A 21818-nucleotide genomic window follows, 5' to 3' on the forward strand; every position below is an offset into this window, starting at 1 on the left:
GCTGAAGGAGCGCTCACTGACCAGTGTAACTCTAAGAAATTGTCCCTTGAGAACATTTAACCAGAGCCAAGAGCTTCACTGAGCTCTGAGGGAACAACTTTCACCTAAACATAAATATTCCAAACATTACTATAAAGATGTCAGCTCAGACTGACGTAGCTAGCACAAGCCTCAGCAAACAGCTGGTACTTCACAGTGCCTCAGGACTTAAATTCAGCTTGGGAACGCAAAGTATGAGGAAAGAAAGGGTAGCTCCAGGTGATGCTGAGTAAATGGAAGAGGGAAGGGGGAAAAAATGAAAAGCCAATATGACAAAGTAGACATCAACTCACACTTCTCTGAGCAGAGTTTTTGAAACACTGAAATAACGCCGTGTAGGGTGCTACCAAACATTGCCATAGAGTATTATGGGATAATAACGAAGTACTGCTATGCTGCTTCAGCACAACAGGAGCCAGAACAAAAACTGAATGGCTTTGATAGGACTTTTTGTTTGGTTTTCAAAGACCTACCAATACAATTCTTGTGTTGCGGTGAAAGAGTTCAAAACCTGACACCTTCATTATCCAGTAAAACTTAGTAGCTAAAGCTATCAGTGACCTGATAAAACACTACATCTTCCTCTGCACCCAGAGGAACCCAGGCAATGTAGGGCACACGCCAGGACTTCCCTGCCTGCACCAGGCAGTGACGCACTTGAGACTGGATGCACTCCCTTCTCCCTTGGTACTCGCCGGGCACACAGAGGGGAGCACACTGCAGCAGGTTTCCTCTGCAGCTACAGACGCTTCTCCTACTCCCATTTAGGCCAGCAGCTGGTCAGACAGACAGCATGACTTCAGTAGAAAATGGTCTCTTTCTCCACCCGTCTCTGTTTCACCAATATCAAACTGTAGTCTGAAAGTCCTCTCACCAGTCTGCTAGCTGTTGCTCCCAGCTAACCCTATCCCCCAGCACCCACACCAGTCAAGCCTGTGCTCAGCTTTGCCTGAGCCAGGAGCTGCCAGGTCCCCACGGGCAAGGCCATGCTCTATGCACCATCACACTCCCTGCCAGCTTCCTGCCACCACAACTCACTTGCCAACAGCTGCCTTAGCTCTCACCTTGCTGCAGGTCTTTGCCCTCTGTATTTCTGGTTTTCACACCTATGATGTAATCTTTTCACCTGCAATTTAATCAAATCTTTGATCTTTAAAGGAGAGCAGGAAACAGAAGCAGGCAAGAAATCAAAGACCTCTGTCTCAAGTGCACAAATGGTAGTAAGGCATCCTGATGTGTAATGCTGCAACCTGACAGAGAACGTTCTGGTCCTCACAGTCCTCAGACAGTACATTACAACAGAGACCAGCATGCCGCCATTACATGATAACACCATTATCATTAAAGAATAATACAGCATATCTGAGACTGGTTTTCTGTATTTAGATCAGGATAAATCTTAAATTATTTTTCCTCTCAAAATACCCTCTCTCAATATACCTAAGTGGCTTGCTTGTTAACAATGCCCCTTCTATTAGGCTTCCAAACTTTTTCTGACCACTCTCTCTAGCTCAGTTATTTCTCCTCTCATTGTTTCCCTCCTACTTCTTACATAATTCCTACTTATCCTTCTCTCTCTCTCTCATCTTGGGCCCTTTCATTAATTTCTTCTTAGAAGCAGTCATTCCACTTACCACTACCACAGGTCTTCCACCTTTGTCAGGCAATGCCCAGAAAATAACCGAACATAGCAGCATGCCATACATGGACACTAACTTAAGTCATCCACTGCTGGTACACACTATAGCTTCTTTTAGAAGCCAGGATGCATATTTTTCCTGTTAATGCATTAGATAATTTCCAGCACACTGAAATTTTGTGAAGGAGGAGAGACATTAACACTGTCTCCCACAACATTCTCCTTCAGAAACCCATGGCACAAGGCTTGGATAAGTGCATTCTGCACTGGATTAAAAACTGGCTGGATGGCCAGGCCAAAAGAGTGGTGGTGAATGGAGTTAAGTCCAGCTGGCATCCAGTCACTAGTACTGTCCCTCAGTACTGGGGCTGCACCAGGAGAGAGTCAGGCTGGATGCTAGGAAATGTTTCAACACTGAAAGGGTTATCAAACAGGGGAATTGTCTGCCCAGGGCAGTGCTAGAGTCATCACCCCTCGAAATGTTTAAGCAGCTTGTGGACCTGGAGCTTAGGGACATGGTTCAATGTTGACCCTTCAGTGTGAGGTTGAGGGTTGGGTTGAGTTTTGAGGTCTCTTCCAGCTAGGTCTATTCTGTGAACCATGGAAATAGTTACATGCAGTAAAGAGTGGACCAAAATAGTAGTAACTAAGCAAAGATATTGGGAAAAAAAATGGAAAGTTTAAAAACCACTTCAGCAACAATTACAAGGTATATACAGAGTTTTAAATAAGTCCATAGGACAGGGTGGAATATCTCTTCTTTCCTGCAGACTTACAAAAAACTGTACCAGTTCCCAAGCTCTTGTTCAAGCCCGCCAAGCTTCGCGGTGTGAGAAAAACTCTACCAGTCTAAACGTTTCTTTATGACATTTCAGAACCTCAGCAACCTAGCACATCATATGACAAACACACACAGAATTAGAGTTACTTTGCACAGCAGGTCTCTCAAAGATCTCTCTGCCCGAGGAACAGAGATTACCGATATCCCACGGCTCCTGGGAAAGGCCACAAGCACCACTCTAAATCCCTCTTATTTTCTCATTTAGCTCATCTGGTCCCTTCTAAGATCCCAGACCCCACACATAGAGGTCAACATCCACTTGCATCCCACTCTTCCTCTTTTAAATAACATGCAAAGTCAAGAGACGTAACCATTTCCTCCTTGCAGGACATGACAGAGAGTTTGATACTCTGACTTTTGGTATGCTTTTTGAAGCCAAAATTTGGAAGCAAAAACAAGAGAAGAATGGAGGAAAGAGCAGGGGGGCATACTTACCTACAGCAAGCCTGCAGAGCTGGGATGCATGCTCACCAAGTTAGAGGTAGTAGATCATTGCTATCATTTTGGGGACAAAGGGGAAGCTCCAAACCAAGGGCAGGATCAGAGGAAACACTATGTCTCCTGGCACACCCACATCCTGAAGCTACCTGATACTACTGTAACCAAGAAAAATAAACTGGTGCTCAAAAGTTTCACTATTGCATCAAAACACAACGTGAATGACAAAGATAATGAACTTCCTTTGGATCACATGGTCACACCAAAAAAAGTAATCCCCTAAAATTAGAAAACATTTGAACTTTTAATGCAAACTGAGTGACAATTTGTTTATTTTTTCTTGGAATAATAGGAAATAGTTATTTTTAATATTTCATCTATGTCAACATCCCCTGTAATAAACTCCCATGCCAATATTGCATTAAGTGCAGTTTTCCTGTTTAGCAATCTCTCCCAAGTGAGCTAAATGCCTTGCAAAAAAAAAGCATTTCAAAACTAGTTTGCAAAGTATCAAAAACAAAATACAAGCATCAAAGAGATGACATCCCAAAATCCATCATAATCCCGTGGTTTAGGTTTTGTATTTCTGGTGACAAATTAAGTTCTTTTATGACTCAACATTAGGATCGGTACTCTCTATTATGGATCACTTCTATTTCTGTCTTCACCAGCCTACTTTAGCCAAAAGGCAGTATACGAAGAAATCAAACCGCTACAGCAAACAGCTCCCAGGGAAGTGCAAATGCTGAGCTGCAGTGCTCCATCTTCCATGTCCCTGTCGCCAGAGACTGATACTACACTTGAGGGGAAACCCTGCAACATATAAGCACATCAGTCATAACTCTCCAATCCATTTAAGACATCCCCTCTTCCAGTTCCACTCCTAGCAGCTGCAAGATTTAGTGCTGCATGCTACATGGTGTCTGCAAGAAGACCACTTCCACCACACCAACTCTCACGTCTGCATCAGACAGACTCCTCTACAGTCAAAGGCCAAAGACTTTCCTTGATCCATCTCACAAATTTCCCTTTCTATTGGCACACACACACTTCTTGGAAATAACAACCAATATCGCCAGCTTGTGGGAGCTCAAACATCAATTGTTTTGGAGCCTTGGTATAAAAGCTTTTAACTGAGCCAAGAGTCTCCTGTTCTTTTTAGAGTGAAGTGGAAAAAAAATAACCACAAAGAAACCAAAACCCACGAGACACAGATGTCCCTGAACCCTAGCGTTCTCATACAAAGCCCAGAGGCAATTCCTCACAGGCAGCCTAGCAGTGAAACACAACAGCTTCTCAGAGAGGAGCTAGATGGAAATCTGGAGGTGGGAGATTCATTGGCAAAGCAATGTCACTGCTCCTCCTTTATGCATATGAGGTTTATACCTTCACATCTGAGACTTATTTTGTGGAAAGCTGAATGAATTAACTGACTGAATCAGTTTGGGTTCCTCAAAGAACAACTTCCACCAACCAAACAAATATTTTCACAGACATACAGAAAAGCAGACAAAAACATCCAGCATTCAAATACTCCTCAACCAAATGTTTTGTAATCTAAAAGCCAAGACATTTCTCTTGCACAGGCACTATTAGCTTCAAAAAAAAGATGGGAGGCTGAACGTACAGATCTCAAATACACAAAACACTCACAAGAACATCTGGGACAAAAGGTGCATGGTTGGTGGTGGGACAAAGGCATGTGGTACCCCCTGCTAGGCAGCCTACAAAAGAGAACACGCCCACTGACATTTGGTCAAGCACACATTCACCTTGCAATGCTGAGCATCACCAGTCTCAGCTTCTATCCTGCCGCGAGAGCCAGCAGCAGCTGGGTGCTTACAAAGCAAAGCATTTTGTTGAACTGAATTAGGCTCAATCAAAAAGCACTATCAGAAGCAGCAGCACCAGCCACACTGCCCTTGCACTTCTGTTGTAGCTTTTAAGGAGTTGCAAAGGCGTATTGAGCAAAGCATCACTGGCATCTGACCCACCACATTCATTCTGAACAAAATATTATGTAATCACAGAACTTTAGAGGTTGGAAGGAATCTCCAGAGATCATTGAGTCCAATTTCCCTGCCAAGGCAGGATCCTCTAAGGTAGTTCACACAGAAACACATCCAGGGGAGTTTTGAAAGTCTCTAGAGAAGGAGACTCCACAACTTCTCTGGGCAGCCTTTTCCAGTGCTTCATCACCCTCACTGTAAAAAAATGGTAGAGACTTGACTCCTATGTCAGAAACTTGACACCTACTCCCTGGTGTACCTGACGCACCACCTCTCACACCTTTCCTGTTCTTTGGTGCTGCAACATTTATAACGACCCCTAAAGATATGAAAACTTGGTTCATAGAGAAAGGCCTGACACATGCCAACAGCCGTAAGAATCAAGGCTAAAATCATGCAGCCTGCCTTCCACAAGACGCATTCAGGAATCTTCCATTCACCCTTCTCATTCTCCACTTTTATCACTCAAAAGCTGTGCAGTAAGAATCCTCTGAGCCGTTCTAAAACTGCTTCAGAAAACACCACCAGATCAGGGAGTAGTAGAGCACCAGCTTGATTCTGGGAGATGATACAGAAGGGCCACAGTGAGGTTCAAACGGCTCAGCCAAGTGGTACAGACACAGCAGCATGTTCAGGCAGACTGCACAGTCAGCAGCCAAGATGCTATCTATCCTAATGTCAACTCTGCTCTGGTACCCCATACCTCCAGTGTCTATAAATCACTACCCTACAAGGAACAGGAGAGTTAACTGGTGTTTCTACAGGATCCTGAGGTCCTGTGGTGCAACAAACCTATTAGCTTATTCTCACAGAACTCACAATTTCATTGACAACCTTCAAGCCCCCAAGACTTCAGCAGAACTTACTGCTAAGTGCTCTCTACAGTCTCAGCAACAAACTACAATCAACTTTCAGAATTCAGACCTACTACATTTTCAACAGCCATGGCTGAAATTTTCAGAGTGATCCTTTCCAGCAGAAACTATCTCCTCTAAGAGGATTTTCATTAAACCCCACAGAATCTCACTAAGCCAAATCTTGATCACACAGAATACAAAGCTAGCATTCCCTGTAAATGTAATGCTCCATAGAGTTATCCATTACAGGTTTTGACCAACAACAGTACCTCCTATTTCAAAGGTGAAATCACTCTATGGCAGAAATGCAGCACTGGAGAAAGTGACCTGCAGCACCATGAAGTGCAGGTTCCTCCAGCATGCAGCATACACATAGACAAGAAGGCAACTGTCACATCAGTGAAACAATTCCAGTAGCTAGATTATACATGTATAAAGCTGAAGTCCAAAACACTTATCACAAATAAACCAAGACCTACAGTTATCATCCACAGTTCAAATGCACTTAAAGCAATAAGTATTAATCTTGAGTCCCAAACTTGCTCTAAGACACTTCTTAGCGGACAGAAGACCACCACAGTTGTAATCCACCGAAAATCAAAGTAACATTGATCCAAATAAGTACTATCAATCTCTAACTGGAGTTGATGCAACAAGCTAGAAAATACAATGTAATGTCATGAGGACACTTTTGCAGTTCATTAAAAACCTAAGAGTCTCTTTTTGCACTTCTTATCCATTCTACACAGGGCAAGAACCACTGCCAACAGTTCGTAGGCAAAGAATTTGCAATGCTCTGCAAGCCAAAGTGGAAAAGGGTCAGTATAGAAGCAACCAATCTAAGTATAATGAAAATATACATCGTGGCTCCAGTACAGTTCAGCAAGTCTCGACACTCTCAAGAGAGTCTGAATGATGCAGAGAGAACTTCTCTGGATTTCTTCCATTTGGAGGAGCCCATCCTATGCATCCCCTCATCACTCTGAAGTATTACCTCCGCATACACAACTCAAGCAGGCGCTTGTGTTCTCAAGTACACGGAGACAGCTTTCGTACCCTTCACTTCGAGTACAAAGGCCTGGGAGATTTTATTCTAACTGAAACATGCCTTTCCCCCCCTTTTTTTTTACACCATGGGCTTACAGAAAATAACCCATCAGAAGTAAAACATAGCTGCTAAAGAAAAAGGAATGAAAAACAAAGCAAATAACTGCCTTCGCAAGTTAACGTGGGCAAAGAATGTTCCTTCCCCAAGTGTAATTTACTACCGCTCGTTTTTGCTGGTGTCCTACATGCGAATGGCTATTTTTTTCCCCTATAAACAGACTCTTACCAGTGAAATGCTACAGTGTAACAGTTTCTCAATGTTCTGAAACACATGAAAGGCTCACAAGTTTTAGTTTCCTTTCAGGCAACATCTGCCGGCCTCTCTGAGGAGGCAGAGGTGTACGCAGGGCAGGAAATCGTGTGGCTAGAGAACCTCTTCTCACTGAATTATTGCTACCATCTTCTCTTGCTACCTGGAACCAGCTTTTGGAGGCACAGCAACAAAAGGTCAGTCCCCAGTAAAAAATGCCCTTCAAAAGGGGTGAATTTGGATTTACAATTCCTATTTCGGAATTGCATTTCCTATTTAACCAAAATAACCATTTTAGAAGCTGAGCATAAAAGGGTCCGAAGAACCGAAAGATACTAAAACACAGGTAACCAGCCCTCAAGAACTCGTTAGCAATATCTCTCTTGGTCATTCAACTTAGGATGTCGCCCCATGCCAGCTGACCTGTGCCACCCTCGCTGCTCCACAGGCCTCCCCCCTCTGCTCCAGCCCCTACCTCCGTCCCCGCCGGCCAGGCAGGCTCTCCGCTCCCCCACCTCGCCTCCGGAGCTGCCGGTGCCTTCGCTCTCAGTGCCCCTCACGACCGCAAGCAAACCGCGAACGGCCAGAGATGAGAGCTCGGTTTCCGTGGCCAGCTGCCCGCACCAGACGCTAAAACCCGCAGAAGCGGTACGCTCCCGGACTACCGCAGGCAACTTCTCGGCGCGGCCGCCTCAGAGGGACGGGCTCGCGCGGCTCCGGCAGGCTCCCCCCAGCCCGCCCCCGCTGCAGGCTGCAAGCCCTCACCGCGATCCTGAGAGCTGCCCTCCCGGAGCTGCAGTCGCGCCCGCGCCCGCTGCCCGAGACGCGCCGGGAAGGAGTCTGGCAGAGGCTGCCCCCGCTGCAGGGTCGTTCCCCCAGGAGCGGGCCCGCCACCGCAGCGGCGGCGGAGAGCTGCGCGGGGCGCGGAGGCTGTATGCAACTTCCCGTGCCCCGCGGTTCCCGCTCCGCGCCGCCGAAAGCTCCAGACAAAGCACGCGCAGAGCAAGGGCGCGGCGGCCCCGTGGTCGCACCTGGGACATCTGCGGGCGCAGGTTGATCTCCTTAAGGTTGATTGAGTGGCTGCGCAGGTTGTTGAGCAGCTGGCAGAGCAGGACGCCGTCGCGCAGAGTCTGCGCCAGGTCGAAGACCTGGGCCGTGTCCCAGGTCACCCGATGGTTGGGTGGCAGCACCTTGCAGCTGATCAACCACTGCCCGCACTGCTTCCAGGGCTCCATCCCTGCTGCCGCGACGCGATGCCGCCGCCGCCGCCGCTGCACCCTCCCGCCGCCAGCCCGGCCCGGCCCGGCCCGCCCCACCTCCGTGTCCGTGCAGCCCCGCCCCGCGAGGCGGGTCCGTCGGCACCCCTCCACCCCCCACCTCTGTAGGTCGGCTAGGCTCTGCGATCAGTATCAGCGCAGGGACTCCTTGGTGCAGCCTCATCGCCTTTCAGCCGCTCCTGGGGCAGCCCTGGAACGCTCCTCCCTGAAGGGGCTCTTCTTTGCAGCATAAACAGAGCACCTGCGGCGCGCAGGATGTGGCCGTAACAGGCAGGTATATGAAATGGCCTGGTCCATGTGCAGTCATTTATCCGCTCACGGAGGAAACAGCGCAGTGCTCAGAAGAGGTCAGAGCAGCGTGCTGTCAGGCATCACGGAAGGTGCCTTTCAGCTGTTTCTAGAAACAATAGAAAGCGAGAGCATAGCATGGCATAATATTGCCTTCCTCTCTGTTCTCCCCTGAAGTCTTCTGCAGTAGCTGACTTGAATTTTGTATGCACTTCGCATAGAAATAATGTTGGGGGGGGGGAAACCCAACATGATAGCTTCCAGCATGCATTCAGGCAACCTCAGAGAGAGGTGGTTTTAAGTTAGTCAAGGTTCACAATATTCTCTGCATCTCACAAGCTGTTATCTCACGTGGATTTCTGAAGCTTTCTCCAAAAAAAAAAAGAGAGAGAGAAAGACATGTAAAAGGATACAAAACCTGGCTTTCTCCACATTTTTTTTAGCAGAACACTTTTAATGTACTATTAATGTGTAATGTATAGGGTAAAATAAAACACAGTCTTGGGTGAGAAAGCCTTCTAATGACAAAACACAATCATGCTTATTCGAGGTAGTCTACAACTGTTCCTAGTTTTCACATCTCCTCTGTTAAAAGCCTAACACTTAGTTGGTTCTGAGTTCAGAATAGTCCCAGAAATGCTTTCATAACTTCTGAAATAATTAATACAGAAGTTCTGGGAATTTCTTTCAGCAGCTGAAGCCTGGCGTGTGATTTGCATGTTTCAGTAAACTTAAAATGCTGCTTTGCTCATTTATTGTTTCAAACAGGTGCTATAGATGCTATTCCAGGCATCTTCCTGAGCAGACACTGGTGATAACCTAGGATCATGAGGCTGCAGAACATGTCACAGGGCAGGTCACCACTTGACACTGCATTCACACAAAGATTGTAAGAGTGGCCTTTAGAAAGCAAGAATCCAGCTCCATCAACCTTAACACCTGTGCCTGCCAACACCTGTGCCACCACCTGGCAGATGAGGGGATGAGAAAGGTGTGACTGACTACCTAATTAGAATGTGTAAGTGTTGCTCAGGGTCATCAGGGAGCACTGTTTGGCTCCATTTCTAAAGTTGCAAGCACCCAGCCTGCTTTTCAGACCTTTGCTGGTGTTAGCTGGGCTCTCAAAATGAAAAGGCTTCTAGCTTTGACTGAGCACAAAGGGAGCTCAGTACAGACCTGGCCTGTCAAGCAGAAACACATTTTAACAGAACTCAAACTCCCATTAGCAGTAAGTGGTTTTGCATGAATAAAAGGAGGGATCCTAATTTCAAAGGATTGGTGGCAGCTGAGCTTAAACTCTTCAAAATAACCTTGACGTGGTGCTTCATTCCCTGATCTGAGCAGATCCCTTTGCCTCACACCTAGAAGGCAGCCACAGCCCATGCAGCTCCCCTTTCTCCGGAGAGATGTAAATTCTCTGTTTAACCCACTTAGCCCAAGCTGCTGGTCACCAGTAACAGGTACTTCTGCCTGCTGAGGGCAACACTGTGTCCTATGCCTGAGCAACTGGAGGAGAGGGAAGTTCGCAGTGCATCCAAGTATCAGACTGCCAACAACCAGGCAGAATTAGAATTCAGTTCCAAATTTCAGTCAAAAGGAACATAAATTAACAGCGTGAGCTGTAATCATCCATAAAAATCAACATCAGAGCTGTTTGATCAAGAATACAATAAAACACTATCTCATAGTAACATATTCTTCCTCTGTGACAAGTACAACATGAAGTGATAAGTGAATAAGAATTCGGTCGTGCCCACAAGCTATCCACTCTCAGGATGACAACAACTATATTAGTGAAGCAAATGCAGAAGGTGGAGGGGGGGGAAAGTAGATAAAAGAAGCAGAAAAACATCTGTGCTACATTATCTACATCCCCACTTCAGCCGCCTACAGCCAGGATCAGTGGTACAGCAGCCTGCAAGCAACACAAAGTGTCGGGATGCCTTTGCAGAGATAAACAAGTATTGTGTGGATTCGCAAACAGGGAGGGGGGAGTAAAGGCACACCAGAGTGGCTGCTCGAATAGATCAAATCCTTTTGCATAGTTTTTAGTAGGATCAATCCAACACTCTGTAATCCAAACTGTACATCTGAAAACCGTGTGTGCTTTAAAAGTGGTGCTTGGAATTCTAAAGACCTGAAAAACCCACAGTGCAGTTTTGAATTGTTTGTAGGTCAGAGACTGTTACACCGCGATGTGTGATACTGTGGTTTGTCCCCCTGCTGTATCTCATAGAACTATGTGAGTGACATTGCTCCAGATGGAGAAGAATCCATATATTCACAAAAATTCCACAAGATGAACTACCTAAAGTAACGTGGTTGAGAGGAGGGAAGGGGTAAATGCACTCATAAAGCCAAACTCGTGGTCAGCTAGAGCAGAAGCCTCACTTCTGCCGAGACTCAGGAATATCTGTACATCCAAACCCCCTCTCTTGCAGGGCTTGTCATAACCTTCTCCAGGTTCCTACACAGCACACAGACACTTGCTGCAAGGGGCTTTGTTTGTCCCTTATTTCTAAATCTGTTTGTGTTCAAGAGCTATCTTTCTGTTAATGGATACAAAGCCCAGCAAACCCTGTAGCTCAAATCACAGAATCAAACACTGTTAGGGGTTGGAAGGGACCTTGAAAGATCATCCAGTCCAATCCCCCTGCCAGAGCAGGACCACCTCGGGCAGGTCACACAGGAGCACATCCAGGAGAGTTTTGAATGTCTTCAGTGAAGGAGACTCCAGAACCTCTCTGGGCAGCATGTCCCAGTGCTCTGTCACCCTCACAGTGAAAAAGTTTTTTTCCTTATGTTTACATGGAACCTTCTATGCTCCAGCCTGCACTCACTGCCTCTTTTCCTGCCATTGGACATCAGTGACTGCTGAAGACATTCTGGAAGTTTGAGCTTCTTGTTCTTCTCATACTCTAACAATTGCTCATAGATCTGTGCGGATGGAGAACTCCCTGGAGTTCAAGAGGAAACTGTTTAAAAGTCACCTCTGTCCATCTCCAGTTTCACTAGCACACACCAGCATTTTATTAACCTGACATCTAGGTCTCAGTCTAGATTGCTCAAAAGGACTAGGGGGAATGGAGCGAAGCTGGAGGTGAGCAGATTCAGACTGGATGTGAGGAGGAAGTTGTTCAGCATGAGACTGGTGAGAGCCTGGAATAGGTTGCCCAGGGAGGTGGTTGAGGCCCCATCCCCGGAGGTGTTTAAGGCCAGGATGGATGAGGCTGTGGCCAGCCTGATCCATGGCAGGGAGGTTGGAACTAGATGATCCTTGTGGTCCCTTCCAACCCTGACTGATTCTATGAAAAGAATCAATGTATCACATACTTTTTTTTCCCCCCTTAATGCATGATTAAGCCATTCAGTGAAGTACTTTTTTCTTCATGTTTTGATAAAGAAACTGGTAACATTTCAGACATATCTTCCCATTTCCACAACACTGCAAAGCAGCAACATAAATACCAAAAACTACATCTCTAGCAGAAGAACAGCGAGTCTGGAGGAGAACTGTTCACCAAAAATAGCTTTTGCTTGGCTTTTCTCTCCTTCCAGGAGACAACTGTCTCCTTACTAGAGACATCATCATAAATTTGTTTTATTTACACTTACTCTGTGCTGCACCCTATGAAGGTGGCAACTTTCCAGCTCTTTTCTTGTTGCTTTATTTCAAACAAATAAACTCATTTTGGCCCATAAGCATTTGCAAGCTTTCCAAAATAACTATTTCCCACTGTCACCATGCTTGCTGTGTTTAAATTACTTACACTGCTCAGGTTGAGGAAAATAACAGTTACAAAACAAGCCCACGAATGTGCAGCTTCCCTCTTTTCAATTCCTCTTGCAGATGCAGCAGTGCCCATGTGCCCTTTTTATGCAAGGTGCCAAACAAGAATAACAAAGTGGTGGCTCAAAGAGCATCACTGCTCTTTATCTTTTCCCTCTTGTTAACTTACTCACCCAAGGCATCATCAGCTCTGACACTTAATTCTCCTGCCTTCTGGTGACTACACTTGAATGCATTTCTGAATACTGCAAGGAGAAAGCAGTACAAGGCCAAGTGAAAAACTACCCTTGCTCCCGGGCACTAAAGGCTGAGCCAGCCCTGAACTTATACTCAACATGCCTCAGTTAGATACACTTCATTATACTAGTAAGAAAACTCATTTACACGTGGTCTGCAAACGAGCAGGAACATGCAGTCTTGTGTCTCAGCCATTACTACCTTCCCCAGTTTGGAAACACAGTGGGATCCTGGCCAGAAGCCTCCCTCAAGCTCCCTCTTTTTGGCTGAGTGGGAATAACAGGGAGGTGGCTGGAATCCAGCATTTCTTAAGTGGCCTGCTTATCTCACAGCAGGAATGAATGAGGATAAGATTGCTGACCAGAATTCTCCAGTAATTTCTGTCTGCCACTGTGTGGATCAAGATCTCCCAGATGCATTTGTCCATGTCTCATAGCTGTAGGGTCTAGTTCCAGAGTTACTTCAGGAAGCAATAGCAGAAATTGAAGCAAGCAGTGCTATTCTGTAACCAATCTCTTATTAATTGTTTGTTAGTGTTGTTGTGAAAAGTCTTATACTACAAATCAGATACCTTGATGAAATAGAATCACAGAATAAGTCAGGGTTGGAAGGGATCACAAGGATCATCCAGTTCCAACCCACTTGCCATGGGCAGGGACACCCTACTCTAGATCAGGTTGGCCACAGCCTCATCCAGCTTGGCCTTAAATGCCTCCAGGGATGGAGCCTCAACCACCTCCCTGGACAACCCATTCCAGGCTCTCACCACTCTCATGCTGAACAACTTCCTCCTCATGTCCAGTCTGAATCTCCCCACCTCCAACTTTGCTCCATTCCCCCTAGTTCTGTCACTCCCCGATTGCCTAAAAAGTCCCTCCCCAGCATTTTTTTAGCACCCCCTTCAGATACTGGAAGGCCACAATAAGGCCACCTCAGAGCCTCCTCTTCTCCAGACTGCACACCCCCAACTCTTTCAGTCTGTCCTCATAGCAGAGCTGCTCCAGCCCTCTGATCATCATCCTGGCCCTTCTCTGGACACACTCCATTATGTCCACATCCTTCTTGTAATAGGGGCTCCAGATCTGGATGCAGTACTCCAGGTGGGGTCTCAGCAGAGCGGAGTAGAGGGGGAGAATCACCTCCCTCCACCTGCTGGCCACACTTCTCCTGATGCAGCCCAGGCTCTGGTTGGCCCTCCAGGCTGCAAGTGCACACTACTGGCTCCTGTTGAGCTTCTTGTCCAGCAGCACTCCCAAGTCCCTCTCCTCAGGACTGCTCTCCAGCCACTCACTGCCCAGCCTGGATTTGCACTTGGGATTGCCTGGACCCAGACGCAGCACCTTGCATAACCATTCTAAACTAATAATTCTCTCTCAATTTCAGCAAAGCATTAAGTTGCCTTTAAAACACTATTCTAGGTTTGCTCAGGAAAAGTCACAGACAGGTGACCTGAAATTTACCTTTTGGTAGAGACCTGAAAAATGCAGACAGACAATACAACATATAAATGTAGAGATAATTATAAAGCAAGTTGAATTTTAAATGACAACACACCAAAAGAACAACGAGATACTTGTTTGAGTAGAAAATTGCCTGCATACATGATGTGCACTTGAATGCTTGAGAAGCCTGTTCAGTGGTGCTGCAAGGGCAGATCTATCTAGAGCACTCAAAACAGTCAAATGGATTACCTAGCTGTGATGGTTTGGGTGTTAGCTGCCCCCCGTACACACTTTGGAAATCATCCAGACTAGACTCAGCCAGCTCTGGAAATTGAATGAAGCTTATATTTACAGCTAGCCCAATATACAAGCAGGTATTTACAGTATGTACAGCTATGCACAGAAATATACAAGGTAAAAGGTAATGCAGAAACACAACAGCCCTCCCAGAAACCTGAGTCCCCAGGAGGGGCTCCCAACTGCCCCTTCACCTTCCCCCTACCTCTCTCAAACTTACCCCAGTCCCAAGGAAGAATGGAGGTTGGGCCAGAGGGTTAGGATGTAAAGTGGATTAGGAAAGAAGCAAAAAAAATGGAAGGTGAGGTTAGAGAGAGAGATGCAGCTCAGAGCTGACCCAGCAGCAGAAGTTGGACTCCCTTATCTATGTTTGGATTTTTGTTTTTATACATCTCAGCAAGCCTATGAGTGAGGTAGACATAAGCCTTGTTTCCCTTCCACAGCCTATAATCTAGTTCTTCTCACCAAAGCATTCTGGCTAGGCTCAAACTACCACACTAGCTCTAATGACCACCTACCAAATAATCATCTTAAGAGTGAAGGCTTTGGCTTGCCTCCCCTGCCAGAAATCTTCTTTTCATTGAAGTTAACAGAAACATGTCGTGTTTTACTGGGCCCAGAATCTCTGAATTCCTAAACCAGGATATTTTCTTTATACCAAAATTGCAGCTCTCTAAAAATGGCTCCTATGAGAGGAGTAAAGCACTCATTTATGCTGAACATAAGTGGAAGTAGGACTCAGCCAGCCTCTTGCCTCTTGCCAGTGGGCAGCCATGGCATTTATGATGAGGAAAACATTTGAAGACAGAAAGGCTGAAAGAAAATTGTCATGTACTGCTGTACTTCTAGGGGGGGGGGAAGTAGGAAGAGAAGTAAGAGGAAAGAAAAGCAGAAGAGAAAATCTCCACTCTACCTTAAAGTTGGCAAAACTGAAAAACACCATACACAAAATATCTATGCACACAGTGAAATGATCTCTGAATAAATGTTTATAACTCTATTGCTAATAGAATATTTGTTTCAAAATTAATAGCCCTGGGCAAGTGAATTTCTGATGTCATAAACACAACATTTACTATCAGTCCCACGGTCTCAAGCTGTGTTAGCTGTTATAATAAACAGGGTAGAAACATAAAACCTTTGAGACACTGTTCCAGTTTTCCACTCAGTGTTAGATCTGTATTTACATACTAAGCTAAGTTTGGTAAATAAAAGTTTCCTTTTACGCTTACAGGTCAAAAATATTTATGATTTTTAACAACAAAGTATTCAAACTCTGTTTCAGAGAGCTCAGCAGGCAAAATATTTCTAAACACTTCAGCAGGCAGAGCAGCTTCATCTCTCATGTTGTTCATACTTGGCTCTTCTCAAGAACAAAGCAGACAAATATTTCAGAACATTCTGGTACCTACCTTTTTTTTAACCTTCCATAAGTAAGTATGTTTGGGCACTGCTTGTCTAGTGAGGCTGGGTCCATGCTAGCCTGCAATCAGAGGCTGAAGAAGCAGGGAGCTCTTACTCGGTTCCTTGGATCGCATTTGCAGTGCCAGGGACAGCAACCTGAAGCCTTTTCTGCAGTTCAAAAGCCCTAAGCCATCACAAGCACAGCAACACAACGTTTTGGAAGTGTCCTTTCAATGTGGTGCACATTCATTTCTGCAGGTTCAGTTCTAGGCTTAGAGTGAGATCCCACTCCCCTGGCTGCCAAGAACATTTGCTTTATTCCAAAACAAACCAGACCACCTCGGATTGCATTTGCAGTGCCAGGGACAGCAACCTGAAGCCTTTTCTGCAGTTCAAAAGACCTAAGCCATCACAAGCACAGCAACACAACGTTTTGGAACTGTCCTTTGAATGTGGTGCACATTCATTTCTGCAGGTTCAGTTCTAGGCTTAGAGTGAGATCCCACTCCCCTGGCTGCCAAGAACATAAACCAGATCATGCCCCAAACTTTAGGATCCCCATTACAGTTAAAGTCAGTGATATCTGTGGCTGCCAATACTCTGAGTGAAAGTTGTGTATCCAAATCAGAAATCTCATTAAAATGATGACTAGTAGTGTCATAAATCATATCACAGATCATTGACAGGCAAGGCCACAACAGACAGAAATTATCTTGTGTCTTAAGACACCCACGATGCTGATACCTAAACTTCCTCAGTCTCTACTGAGAAATTGCTGCTCGTGAGAGAAAACTAGCCAAGTGAAATGATGATTGGAAAACTAAAAGAATTAGACTCAGATCTACCACACAGATTAATGTCAGAAATGAAACATGCTGCTCTCCCTGTACAGGGAGAGCACAGTAGCAGGCATCTGCCAGTTTAAGGCATTCGACATTCACCTGTCCCATTAAAGCAGGAAGTGCCACACACGACCTTCATCAGCTGCTCTCTGCTTGCAGCAGTGTAAAGCTGACTTTGCAATATCTGGATAAAGACAAAGCCACACAAAGAACTTTCTCAGTGGTTCATTCAAAGGTATGCTACACCCTAAAACACAATCAAACCAAGATAATATTTATGGAGAAAAGAGAATTTACTTCAGTGGCAAGGTGCATTTACAGTTTAGCTTTGTGTTCAGCTAATGTCAGAGTGGTTGTGAGACTAATTCTTCCTCACACCTTTTTTTTCCTTACAACTATATTACAACTAAAATAGAAGTGAAAGTCCGTTACCAGTTGCTTAAAGTCCAACTGCCACCTCTGGCTTATCTATAAACTTGTATTGTGCTCTATGAGCCACCATCTCACCTACAGGAGAGTGAGAGTTTGCCAGAAAACAGCTCACTGAAGAAATCAGAACTACCTGCGGGCACACAACAATAAATAAGCAATATTCTCTGATAGGACACAGGTTATGTTGAAGGCAGGAGGATAATATAAACACAACTTGCCTTAAGGAGCTTGCCAAGGTAATATGAACTTCACTCTAGTAAGATTATTTTGAGCCAAATACATGACCACCCAAAGACAGAAGCATACCTGATCCATCTACTAAAGAGCTGATTTCATAGACAACTTGGAGGAAAAGTGCACAGTCCCAGTACTGCTTAGGTTCCTCCCATTTTGGAATACTCCATCCAGTTCTGGTGCCCCCAGCATAAGAGGGACATCAAACTGCAGGAGTGGGTCCAAAGGAGAGCCGCAAAGATGATCAGAGGCCTGAAGCACCTTCTCTATGGGAACAGGCTGGGCGAGTTGGGGCTCTTGAGCCTGGAGAAAAGAAGGCTCTGGGGAGAGCAGCCTTCCAGGACCTGGATGAAGCACTTAGTGCCATGGTCTAGTTGACTGGATAGGGCTGGGGGATAGATTGGACTGGGTAAGGAGGTCTCTTCCAACCTGGTTGACTCTATGATTCTATGAAGGGGGCCTACAAGAAGGCCAGGAAGGGACCTTTTACAGGGTCTTGCAGTGATAGGACAAGAGGGAATGGCTTATAAGCTGGAGGAGGGTAGATTTACACTAGCTATTAGGAAGAAATTCTTTACAGTGAGGTGGAGGTCATGAACACCCCTGCCCTGGAGATGTTCAAAGCCAGGTCAAATGAGGCCTTGAGTGACCTGGTCTAGCAGAAGGTGTCCTTGCCCATGGCAGTGGGGTTGGAACTAGATGATCTGCAGGGTCACTTCCAACCCAAACCATTCTATGAATCTGTGGAATTATTTTTTTTAGGAGCAAAAATGTACCAGTAGGTAACAGAAAGACACAAACCTGATGAGCACAAATTGGTCCCTAGCAAAGCCAACCCCTCAGCATGAACTGCAGCAGCATCTGATGCAGTGATCATAAATGAGATGTTTTCCCTTGCTCCAAGGGAGAGTTGCTCCTGCTAATTCTCTTCTCAAATAGCTGCAGTCATATTGCCTCCTTCATTGGATTTACAAGTAGGATGTATAAATGAACACAGGCTGAATTACAGGGTTTGATGTGTTGGCTTTCATTTCTCTTTTTCCCAGGAAGGTACCAAAGGGCAAAGCACAGGCAAGTGCCAGGCAAAGGTCTGTCAGCAACGAAGCTGTGCTGAGATGCAGAGACTGGAGTAGGAACCAAGCGTGCACAGGCAGAACAAACGTGGGGCTGACCACCAAGAAACCCCTGGGGGCATGCAGAACACATCCCAAGGTGTGTGAAAAGCCAGCAGCCAGCTCCCAAAGCCAGTCTTTAGTCTACTGGGAGACTAACAATGGCCAGGTGGCCCAGCCAGATCTTAACTGCCCAGGAAACCCTAGCAGCCAATTAGTTACACTAAAGAAAACCTCCTCAAACAGGACTCTTGTGGGCTTACAGAGATCCCTGTTGGGTGTCTGAGCAAATACAAGTTCGGTTAAACTTGTGTGGAAGCTGTTCCTGGAGCGTTTTGGGCTGCATAAAACATCAAAATACTGTAAACAAAAGCAAAATATCTACAGAGGTAGACTTCACTGATCTCACACAAAGCTTTTAGCTGCATTAATCAAGCTGATTGGCAAGTCTGCAAATTCATCTGCCCTGCTTGCTTGTCCTATGGAAATGCTTCATTTGGAAATCGGGGGGGAAGGGGGGAGGGGTGTGGAGTTTTATTTCGAATGCAATTCTACAAGGATTTGTACTGATCCAGAATCAGGGGTGCGACGCTGATAATGGATGCCTTTAATTCCACCATCTGTGACATTCCCTGCAGCAGGAGACAGTGGAAATAAGGACAGCAAGCACTCAGGAGCTGTTGTTCGCAGGTGGTGCATATGCAGAGTCTGCCATGACTCTGAAAAGACAGAAGCATGTTTCAGCACCCCCCGAGGGGCGAGATGTGCAGTGCTTTCGCACAGATGATAAGGTGCAACTCGGGTGCTGTTAAATTAGCTGAACACTGCCTTGCATGGCAGTCTCTGGCTGTGGGATGCAAAAACCCAGGCAGCTGTGCAAGGGTGAGAGAGTGAGAACTGACAAACTCACTAACCCCAGAGGAAAGAATACAAAAGAGAGGGACACGCACAGCAATACGCTTACAGTGTCACATTCCTTAGCTTTTAACATTTAAATGAATATTTGAGCCAGCAGTGTGCCCAGGTGGCCAAGAGAGCCAGTGGCATCCTGGCCTGCATCAGGAATGGTGTGGCCAGCAGGAGCAGGGAGGTCATTCTGCCCCTGTACTCTGCACTGGTTAGAACACACCTTGAGTACTGTGCTCAGTTCTGGGCCCCCCAATTTAGGAGGGACATTGAGATGCTTGAGCGTGTCCAGAGAAGGGCGACGAGGCTGGTGAGAGGCCTTGAGCACAGCCCTAGGAGGAGAGGCTGAGGGAGCTGGGATTGGTTAGCCTGGAGAAGAGGAGGCTCAGGGGTGACCTTATTGCTGTCTACAGCTACCTGAGGGGAGGTTGTAGCCAGGAGGAGGTTGCTCTCTTCTCTCAGGTGGCCAGCACCAGACCAAGAGGACACAGCCTCAGGCTGTGCCAGGGGAAATTTAGGCTGGAGGTGAGGAGAAAGTTCTTCACTGAGAGAGTCATTGGACACTGGAATGGGCTGCCCGGGGAGGTGGTGGAGTCACCGTCCCTGGAGCTGTTCAAGGCAAGGTTGGATGTGGCACTTGGTGCCATGGTCTGGCCTTGAGCTCTGTGGTAAAGGGTTGGACTTAATGATCTATGAGGTCTCTTCCAACCTTGTGATACTGTGATTTTCAAGAGTATGGCCACTCTACCATCATTGCCTCCAAAATCAGAGTGTGGAAGATGTTGAATTGTGCACATACAAGCAATCAAGATCCTTTTCTGCCTAGGAACAACACAAGGAATGTTTGGCACAGCCTTTCTCCCCTTCTTTAAAGCATCTCTTCTGTCACTTCCGAGCCAAAGGTCTGTGGCAGAGCCCGCAGCCACCTGCCCCGGTGTCCACAGCTGGCTGGAGTGACAGCCATACCGAGGCATGGCTCCTTGCTGCCTGCTCTGCCAGCTCCAGGCCATCAGTCAGCCAGTACAAGCCTCTAGAGAGAGACTGCTAGCTGACGTCAGCCCCCAGTTGTGCAGGATTATATTCTGGAGACAGTCTCAACCTTGCCTTGGCTGCAGGCTGGTATGCAGAGTGAGGAAGGGTCAGCTGACTGTGGAGCCACCTCTGCCTTTGGGATGTCACACTTCTCAACAGCAAACACTCCAGAAATGCAGGACTGGAGAAAAGAGTAGTCCCCTGCTCCAACAGTCACCACACCAGAGTCCCAAATCTATGTTTCATTTACAATTTACTAGACTTTTAAAGTATTTCTTTGCCTACAAGAACTATCTGTTTACATTTGTGTTGGAATTCAGTGCCCATAAAAGCAAGAGTCAGAATTTTCCTCCCATTTTCAGGGTAGCATGCTCATGGAATTGAGCATAAATCTCAGTTCCTCCTCCACAACCTGACCCATCATGTGTGCTTTTTTGTGGGAATTTAGGTTGGGTGTTTTTCCTAGGAGGGGGATGGGAAGCCTGGAGGGAACCTCCAGAAAAATAATTGAAGTGACACCTTCAAATCCAGGCAGTTAGGTGACTGTCTGCTCAGCCATGTGATTGTAGAATCATAGAATCAACCAGGTTGGAAGAGACCTCCAAGATCATCCAGTCCAACCTATCCCCCAGCCCTAGCCAGTCAACTAGACCATGGCACTAAGTGCCTCATCCAGTCTTTTCTTGAAGACCCCCAGGGACGGTGCCTCCACCACCTCCCTGGGCAGCCCATTCCAATGCCAATCACTCTCTCTGTGCAGAACTTCCTCCTAACATCCAGCCTATACTTACCCTGGCACAACTTGAGACTGTGTCCCCTTGTTCTATTGCTGGTTGCCTGGCAGAAGAGACCAACCCCCACCTGGCTACAATGCCCCTTCAGGTAGTTGTAGACAGTAATAAGATCACCCCTGAGCCTCCTCTTCTCCAGGCTAAACAGGCCCAGCTCCCTCAGCCTCTCCTCATAGGATTTGTGCTCCAGGCCCCTCACCAGCTTCATTGCCCTTCTCTGGACATGTTCCAGCACCTCAACATCTTTCTTGAATTGAGGGGCCCAGAACTGGTGTTATGTTCAAGGCCCACGAACAGTCCTCCTCCTCTATATATATTCAAGGCACTTCCAGGTAATAAAATAAATCCATCCCTGGTGAAAAATGCTAATTTCAACAGAGTTATGCTAGGCATGAATTTGAATCACCGTGTCCTTTCAGAATGAGCACACTGGGATTTGTTACAGGAATGCAGTTAGGCTCAGATATAACAGTTGGCAAAATCGTGGCCACTGCTGGCCCACAATTACAAGTGAAAAAAACCAATGTATTAACCAGCTGCCAATCAAACATATG

The 21818-nt window shown here is 46.2% G+C and overlaps 1 protein-coding gene across 7 annotated transcripts in view; it reads right to left on the minus strand.

Annotated features, from left to right (window-relative positions):
• VAV3 (vav guanine nucleotide exchange factor 3) overlaps nucleotides 1-8449 on the minus strand; it is a 184219-nt gene extending 175770 nt beyond the window's left edge. For 6 of the 7 annotated variants that reach the window (XM_064147095.1, XM_064147093.1, XM_064147094.1 and 3 more), the window contains exon 1: nucleotides 8212-8449. In XM_064147095.1, the coding sequence (XP_064003165.1) occupies nucleotides 8212-8415 (204 nt within the window). In that variant the 5' untranslated portion in view covers nucleotides 8416-8449. Of the gene's footprint in view, nucleotides 1-7655; nucleotides 7901-8211 lie in introns of those variants that run through there. The other variant, XM_064147096.1, reaches the window with a different exon arrangement.
• Between the last annotated feature and the right edge of the window lie 13369 nt (nucleotides 8450-21818).

Source organism: Pogoniulus pusillus, chromosome 8 (assembly GCF_015220805.1).
Source record: "Pogoniulus pusillus isolate bPogPus1 chromosome 8, bPogPus1.pri, whole genome shotgun sequence".
In the NCBI taxonomy this organism is placed as follows: domain Eukaryota; kingdom Metazoa; phylum Chordata; class Aves; order Piciformes; family Lybiidae; genus Pogoniulus; species Pogoniulus pusillus.